This window comes from Alligator sinensis, unplaced genomic scaffold (genome assembly GCF_000455745.1).
Source record: "Alligator sinensis unplaced genomic scaffold, ASM45574v1 scaffold1165_1, whole genome shotgun sequence".
Lineage (NCBI taxonomy): Eukaryota > Metazoa > Chordata > Crocodylia > Alligatoridae > Alligator > Alligator sinensis.
Window position 1 is genome coordinate 427236 of NW_005842477.1, and position 8125 is coordinate 435360.

General features: G+C 56.8%; 2 protein-coding genes across 2 annotated transcripts; both read left to right on the top strand.

Moving 5' to 3' along the window:
• Positions 1-15: 15 nt before the first annotated feature.
• CLK2 (CDC like kinase 2) lies at positions 16-4888 on the top strand. The gene is made up of 10 exons (XM_014523341.2): positions 16-488; positions 849-915; positions 1250-1366; positions 1576-1742; positions 2182-2276; positions 2713-2842; positions 3190-3272; positions 3397-3476; positions 3715-3805; positions 4228-4888. The coding sequence occupies exons 1-10, from the start codon at positions 203-205 to the stop codon at positions 4408-4410; spliced, it is 1299 nt and encodes a 432-aa protein (XP_014378827.1). The 5' UTR covers positions 16-202; the 3' UTR covers positions 4411-4888.
• Positions 4889-4965: 77 nt separating this feature from the next.
• LOC112551467 (complexin-3-like) lies at positions 4966-7941 on the top strand. Its single transcript, XM_025212634.1, has 4 exons — positions 4966-6766; positions 6892-7077; positions 7392-7479; positions 7789-7941. Exons 2-4 carry the CDS (start codon positions 6926-6928, stop codon positions 7939-7941), a joined length of 393 nt encoding a protein of 130 aa, XP_025068419.1. The 5' UTR covers positions 4966-6766; positions 6892-6925.
• Positions 7942-8125: the final 184 nt, after the last annotated feature.

Here is an 8125-nt window from a genome sequence, read left to right on the forward strand (position 1 = left end):
CCGGGCCCCCCCTTTCCCCCCCGCTCGTCTTGGCTCTGGCGCTGGTTCGGGTGGGGCTGTTTTGTAGGATTTTTTTTTTCTTTTTTTCTTTTTTTATCTTTTTTTAATTTTTTTATTTTTTTTATTTATTTTTTTTTTTTTTGCTACAACGAAAAGCAAACTGTTTTTTTTTCTTTTCTGAGCTAGTGTGTTGTATCTTGACATGTTCCCTTGCAATATCCCTATCGTTATATATTCCTCTGTGCCGTATGAATTGGCTGGGAATCTCCTGCAACCCCTCCTCAAACAACCATGTGAATTTCCAAACCAACCAATGCGTGACGCCGGCTGCTGCGCTGGTTTGAAATCTGATTGGCTGGTGAATGATGAATTCCCTGTCTGCCCGGGCCAGCAGCGGAGTCGACCAAGCAGCAGAAGGGCCAAGAGTGTGGAAGACGACGACGAGGGGCATCTGATCTATCGCGTCGGCGACTGGCTACAAGAAAGATGTACAGCCGAATCGTAACATAATTTAGCTCTCTAGTTAAGCTCCCATCGCAGTCGCAGATCTGTCTTATCTTTGTTTCATTTTATTTTCATTGTTTATTAAAGAGAAGCCCTCTCTCTCCCCCCCTGCCCCCTTTTATTAAAGCTACGTATATATTCTATACTGTTACTGCAGTGCCAGGGATGTAGGGCAGTTGCCTTGTGCAGCCGGTCTCGGCCTTCTGCCCTGCCGGTCTCCAGCGTGCAGGCTAGGTGTTGCAATGCATTCTTCTCTGCCTTGTGTACATGCCACAGCCAGGTTCCGCTCTCCACCTCATGGCCCTTTCTCTCTCTCCCTCCCTCCCTCCCTCCCTCCCTCTCAGATGAGATCATTAGCACCCTAGGAGAAGGCACATTTGGCCGAGTGGTGCAGTGCGTGGATCACCGGAGGTAGGCGTGCTGCCAAGCTGGCAACACCATGCCAGGCTGCTGCCTTCCTGGGGGGGAGCACGGGTCCAGCAGCCTTGCTTGTGTGGAGGCTGGAGTGTTGGGGTGATTGAGTCCCTTCTTATTCGGACTTAGCATGCACTGATCTGATCCAGTCCTGTTCATGGTCCCCGTGGGATGGGCTGGGATGGACCAGGGGGTAAAACCTGCTGTCTCAGCTGGTGGGGGTCACTGGGGCTCTAACACGTGGCCCCAGGATGGGTGGAGGTTGTGGTGCCCATGTCCCTCGGAGCCACATGGGCCTCAGGCTCACAGTCCTGTTCCTGCCTCTCCCCAGGGGTGGTGCGCGTGTTGCACTCAAAATCATAAAGAACGTGGAGAAGTACAAGGAGGCTGCGCGGCTGGAGATCAACGTGCTGGAGAAGATAAATGAGAAGGACCCAGAGAACAAGAAGTGAGTATTGAGTATTGTGTGTGGGAGTGTAGGAAGTCGGGGCTGTCCCCATTCGTTGACCTGGCTGAGGACAGGGTTGGCCTTGGGACAGCTTCTCGTAGGCACCCGGCTCCTCCATGAGTTGTGCCGTGGATGAAGTGACAGCACAGTGAGAGCAGGGCAGGGGTGCGAGCGGCATGACTGCCCGTAACCCCAGCATCTTCTCTCAGCCTCTGCGTGCGGATGTTCGACTGGTTTGACTACCACGGCCACATGTGCATCTCTTTTGAGCTGCTGGGGCTCAGCACGTTCGACTTCCTGAAGGATAACAACTATCTGCCTTACCCCATCCACCAAGTGCGGCACATGGCCTTCCAGGTCTGCCAGGCAGTGAGATGTGAGTGTCGGTGCCGCCACCTTCGCGCTGAGCTGGCAATATGCATGATGAAGCGTGAGCCCTGGCCTCAGCGGCTCAGTTCTGCAACTGATGGGCCATGGCAGCTAGCGGCTGTCAGAAGGACTGCCCTGTGTATCCCAAGGCTGAACCATTCCTGCCCACCAGGGTTAGGGGTAAACCCACTGTCCCTTGCCTGGCTGCACAGGAGGTGTGGGCACAGGTCTGGGCACCTGCTTTCCATCTATCCAGAGGCTCTGTGTGCTGAGCCTCCAGGACCCAGGCCCACCTGCCTTTTGGCTGGGGAAGAGCTGGGCAGTTTGCAGTAGTTGCTGAATGTGGTGTCAAACTGGAGATGGTATGGGTGGGTTAATGAATGGTTTAACCCTTGGGCTAGGCTGTACAGCCATCGCACCCCTGACTGATCCCCTTTCTTCCCCAGTTCTACATGACAATAAGCTCACCCATACAGACCTCAAACCTGAGAACATCCTCTTTGTGAGCTCTGACTACGAGCTCACCTACAACTTGGAAAAGGTAAAGGGGTAGCTTTGGGGGATCCTGGTGTCCCCAGCCCTGTGGGAGGGGGAGATGCTATGAGAACAGCATGCATGGCTGGGCAGGGCAGGGCAGTTGTGACTGCTGTAGGGAGCTCCTTGGGAGTGGTCTCCCCTGTCTCAGATGAGGTGGGACGCATGGGGTTTGTGTCAGTTCAGGCCCCGGGCAGCTCGTGAACAGCCTGTACTTTGTTCTGTAGTCAAGCAGCAGGGCTTCAAGGGTCTTGGGGTCTGATGAGAGGAGCCTCATGGCTTGTTTTCTGGGCATGGTGGATGTGCAGGGCTAGAAGGTGGCTGTCAGCCCCACAAATCTACAAGGTGTTGGCATCTGCGGTCCCTACTTGGGCACTAGCTGCCTGAGGAACTGTGCCTGCATGGTGAGACTGTGACACCAGCATCTTGTTCTCCTTTCTTAGAAACGGGACGAGCGGAGTGTGAAGAGCACAGCCATCAGGGTGGTGGATTTTGGCAGCGCCACGTTTGATCATGAGCACCACAGCACGATTGTCTCCACCCGGCACTACCGGGCCCCGGAGGTCATCCTGGGTAGGTCAGCAGCCTCGGCCCATCCAGAGACCCCCCAGGGGCTAGCACCCCTGTCCCAAGGGCTCATCATACTAGATGCACATTGTAGCCCTGCCTGCTGGGTGTATGACAGTGGCCTCAGCTTCACACCTGGTGTCATAGACTTTGACTACTGGAGGTCAGGTGGTTTTTCCAAGGGGCTCTGCAAAGTGCTGGTCCTAGAAAGGCAGCCAGGCTTGGAGCTCAGGGCTCTACTTCGACAGCACAGTACCTGTTAGTGTGGGGTGGGAGTCCCTTTGACAGCTGGGCTTTGCAGGGCTTGCACAGCCACTGCTTTTTCGCTCTAGTGATATTCCCTCTGTCTCTAGAGCTCGGTTGGAGCCAGCCCTGTGATGTGTGGAGCATTGGCTGCATCATCTTTGAGTATTACGTGGGCTTCACCCTCTTCCAGGTGAGAACCACATCCTCTCTGCCCAGCAGCCTAGAGCTGTAGGAGGCAGATGCTTGTATAAAGAGGATGAAGTCTGCCGTGTGCTTTTGCTTGGTGTGCAGGGCCAACCTGTTCTCTCTTCTAGACCCACGACAATCGGGAGCATCTAGCCATGATGGAAAGGATTCTGGGACCAATTCCTTCTCGCATGATCCGGAAGACCAGGTGAGTAAGGCTGGCTGCTATGGAACAGAGCCCCCCTCCCCTCCCAGGAAGTTGGGCCTGGGTAGAGTCTTAGCTGCAGGGCCCAGGAACTGCCGGGGGGGGGCACTTCTCCATCTGCACTGCTGCTTGGCCATAGTGGTCTGTAGCAGCAGCAAGGCAGATGTCTGGTGGGTGAGTCCCTGCTGGGGCATGGCTATGGCACCAGTACCCACTCCCTTCTGGTACTTTATCTTGGCAGGAAGCAGAAGTATTTCTACCATGGCCGCCTGGACTGGGATGAGAACACCTCTGCAGGCCGCTATGTCCGTGAGAACTGCAAACCACTGCGGGTAAGGCAAGAGAGCAGGGTGGGTAGGAGCTCTGAGTTAGGGCACCCTTCTCCCCTGGAATGCTCTGTGCCTGCTGTGGCTTACAAGAACCCAGTCTCTTCAGTCAGGAGGGCTGTGACCATAGTCTGCTGGGAACCAACAAGAGGCTTTGCTCATGTGGCTTCTTAATGTGGCCTGGGACTGTCCACTGGAGACTGAGGCAGAGTGTGATAGGTGGCAGGAGCCTGACCATCTGTCTGGGATGGGAGAGGGAAGAAAACCCATGGGAGTTCTGGGATGGGGGAGCAGGCCCTAAATCATGCATATTCTTGGTAAGACTCCCCAGCTGTGACCCCAGGGAGTGAGAACACCCAGCTGTGCTGGGGCAAGGCCCATCGGTCCTGGTGCCTGCCACCCTGACCCCTCCCTCATTCCCTCCCCAGAGGTACCTGACCTCAGAGGCTGAGGACCACCACCGCCTCTTCGATCTCATCGAGAGCATGCTGGAGTACGAGCCGTCCAAGCGCATCACCCTGGCCGAGGCACTCAAGCACCCGTTCTTTGACGTGCTGAAGATGGAGCTGAGCACAAAGGTGTGGGACTCTAGCCGAGACATCAGCCGGTGACACTGTCGACACCAGTGTGACCTCAGGTTCTAGCCCCTGTGGAGGCCTGTGTGATTTGTATCAGACACTTGGTGCTTTTTTATACAAGAGAGACTCCTGGACCCTTTTGTTACTGTGTAAAGCTGTTAATATGTGAGATATTGTACATAGCCCATATTCTGTATCAGCCTCTGAGCCGTGGGCCTGACCACCACCTGCTGCTGCCGCCGTTGCCCTAAGACACAGGGCCCATATGTCCATTATGTAAATACTTTTCTTCACATGTTGCTCTGTCTCTGGTCCTCATCCCCTGCCCCCCCCAAGTGTGAATACCCTGGGGCTCCTGGCTGCCTGTAGCTCTTCCTTTCCTTGTAAGTTATGAAGCTGGTGGGATCGCATGGGAATTATTTTTTGGATCAATGTCATAGCCCATCCCCACACCAGAGTTTTATAAGAATTTTGTACAGTCTTTGTGAAAATAAATATGAAGTGACTTAACCTTCCAGGGCATCTTCCCAATCTGCATCCAGACCAGTGGGGCCTGGTTTGCCTGCCATCTCCCCAGGGTCTGGGGTTGGGCCTGTGCTGCCCTGACAGCAGCCAGGGTGGGTGTCATTGGCCCCCTGCCTCTTACCTCCAATCTTCTCCCCTTCCCTAGGGAGGGAGGGTCTGTTCCGGTGTTGCTACATTGGAAAGCAGGGGCCTTGCTGACCAGCTTTGACTGAGCTGTTGCAATTCAGCAGCCAGGGCTGCTGCGTGGGGGGCTGGGGCTGGATCTGAGTTGAGCCCGGGGGGGGGGCAGTCCTATGCCCAGGCTGCTGCCATGGCCAGCTCTGAGTAACCTGAAGCCCAGGACAGCTAGAGTCCATCACCAGACTCCTCTCCTTTTGTATGTGCCCTCCTGCATGCCTCCAGGCTCCATGGCTCTCTTGTTGATAGGCCATGTTAGTAAGGCTGTGCCTCTATGCCTCTGTAGAGGCCAGCTCTGGCCCTAGGTCTCCCAGTCTTGGTGCCCAGCAATCCGGGCTGAAGGGGGTCCAGGTCATCAGGAATCCTTGTGTGGGAAGTGGAGCACATGCTGGCTCTGCTCTGGAGCAGCCTCTGCTTCTCAGGATCAATGTTTGGTGGTCAGAAAGTGCCAAGTGTGAAATGCAGCCAGGTCCTGTGGCCGGAAGGGCAGAGGCTATTTTAGGTCAAGGTCACTGTGGCAAACCTGGACTTGAGGAAGTGCCATGGGCTCATAATGTCCCTGCAGAGCAGAGCGAGTCCAAGCCCTCAGGCCTCATGCTGTCCCCTGGATCTAGGGAGTGGCAGCACTGGCTAAGAGCAGTGGCTGCTGCAACATCCGAGTCTGGGTGCCCCCATGACTAATAATCCCTTGGCAGGCTCTTGTTACCCAAACACAAGGACATGCAGACTGCTCCCAAGGGAGCTGGCAGGGACGTGGCTGATAGTGTTCATGATTCTTGGCTCGCGTGTGCTGGAAAAGCCCTGGGGGGCTGAGGGGAGATGAGACAAGTGCACAAGGAGCCATTATGTAGGGTGCTTATTGCTCTGCTGATGCACCATATGGCTACGGCAGACGGTCCTAGCCTAGCACCCTGTCATCACTCTGAGGGATAAAGGAAAGCCCAGCTTCAGCTGCAGTTAGCGGGGGCTGAGTTTGAGACCGGGGCGGGTGACATTGAGTTGTCTTTGTCTGCTTCTGATCCCGACTTAAAGAGCTTGGGCTGGGAGCTTTAATTTGCGTTCCTCAGCGTTGCTTCTTCAAAGCAGCTGTGGAGACAGACGGGGCAGCACCTAGGAGTGAGCCCAGCAGAACCAGAGGCTGCTGTGCTAGCTGTCAGCACCCGGAGGAGTGCAGGTGAGAGGCAGATCTGACGTCTGCCCATTCATTCCTGTCCCCAGCTAAGGCCCCTGGATGTGAAAGGATTCCTGCCCTTCGCACCCTCCCCCATGTTCCCTGTACAGCCTGAAAGACCAAGGTCACAGCACTGCCCAGAACCTGACAGCTCTAGGGAGGTGAAGTGCTATCAGGCTGGTGTTCTTGTGGGGGAGAATATAAGGGCTACAGCCATGCACACTCCCCGCAGCTCCTCTCCAGACCCTAGGGCTTGGAGAATACTCCACAGCCTTGGGGCCAGTGCAAGTGCCGCCACGTACTGAATTCACAGGTCTGTCCCTGGCCAGGCAGGTGGTTCTTGTGTGCCCTATGTGACTGGTTCTCAGAAAAATGAGCAATTATCTTGGCACAGGGCATTCACTGAACTCGCTGTTGTGTGGCTGACAACCAAGTATGAGGTGTTTGAGAACCGGGAGGTGCAAAGCCATCCGAATTCTGTCTTGCTGCAGATTCCTTGCTGACTAGCTTGGCTAGGTAATCCCTACAGCGGTGCCTCCCCGTGCTCTAGGCTCATGGCTGGGGGGTTGGGTCCCGGCACCCAAGTTCTGTTTCTGTTGCTTGGACAGCACTAACTGCTGTCACCGCTTCCTCTGCTCCAGCCTCTGCTTACAGCCTCCACCCAGTTTTCCGTTCATGGAGTCTGCGGTGAAATCGGCTTTCGGGGTCCCAGTGAAACAGCTTTTCTCCTGCATCTCTGCTGACCGCAAGGACAAGGATTTCCAGACCCGGGGAGGCTTCACAAAGGGCCCAGGAGAACACCGCAACCCGAAGGCCCAGGAGGAGAAGTAAGAGCCCTGCCACTCCCAGCTCAGGGGGCTGTTGAGATTCTAGCCCAGCTGCTTGGTTTGTATCCCCAAGACTCGCACACAGGAAGCCTGTTGTGATGGGTCTGTCTGTATGGAGCCATCTTCAGGCAGCTTCATTTCCTTCCTCTTGCTCCGGGGTGAGCACAGAGTATGGTGGGGACCGGCAAGGGGGCTGTGGGGCAGCTGGCCCAAGGGGTGGCACAGCCTTCTCTGGCCTAAGGTTCCTGCTCCCTGGTAAAGCCCGTCATCCCCCTGCCCCAGGCAAGCCCCGAGCTGTAGCCTTTCCGGCGCAGAAGCGAGCGGGACGCCTTCTACGCTCAGAAGAAAGCCGAGCGTGCGGCCATGAGGACCCAGCTCCGGGAGAAATACCAGCTGCCCGAGGTGAGGGTCTTGCTGCTGGGGGACAACTCAGCTGCTTCGCGGGGCGCTCGACCAGGGCAAGTTTGGGTTACAGCCTGGGAGCGCTGCTGGAGACAGGCTCGGGGGCTGCAGGGACTGGCCAGCCCTGCAGGCCGTGTGGCCTCTCGGCTCCGGGTCTGTCCCTGCTCCCTGGTTGCTGGTCGCCGTGCACTGCAGCTCCAGCCGGGAAGGGAGGAAATTTTCGCCCCAACGGTCCGGGTCACGCGGGGAGGGGGTGGGATGAGCTCCTGACGTCCTGAGCTAACCTGTCTCCTTCCCCTTCCTCCCCAGAACAAGGCAGACACGCGGCAGCTGCGGGCGGCTGGCGCCAAGATGCCAGCGGGCCAGGCCCTCGTAGCAGCAGTGCGGCCCTTCGCCGGGCTGGCGGCCCTGGCCCTCGGCTCGCCCCAACGGTCCGGGTCACGCGGGGAGGGGGTGGGATGAGCTCCTGACGTCCTGAGCTAACCTGTCTCCTTCCCCTTCCTCCCCAGAACAAGGCAGACACGCGGCAGCTGCGGGCGGCTGGCGCCAAGATGCCAGCGGGCCAGGCCCTCGTAGCAGCAGTGCGGCCCTTCGCCGGGCTGGCGGCCCTGGCCCTCGGCTCGTGGAAGAACGGAGGCGAGAGCCC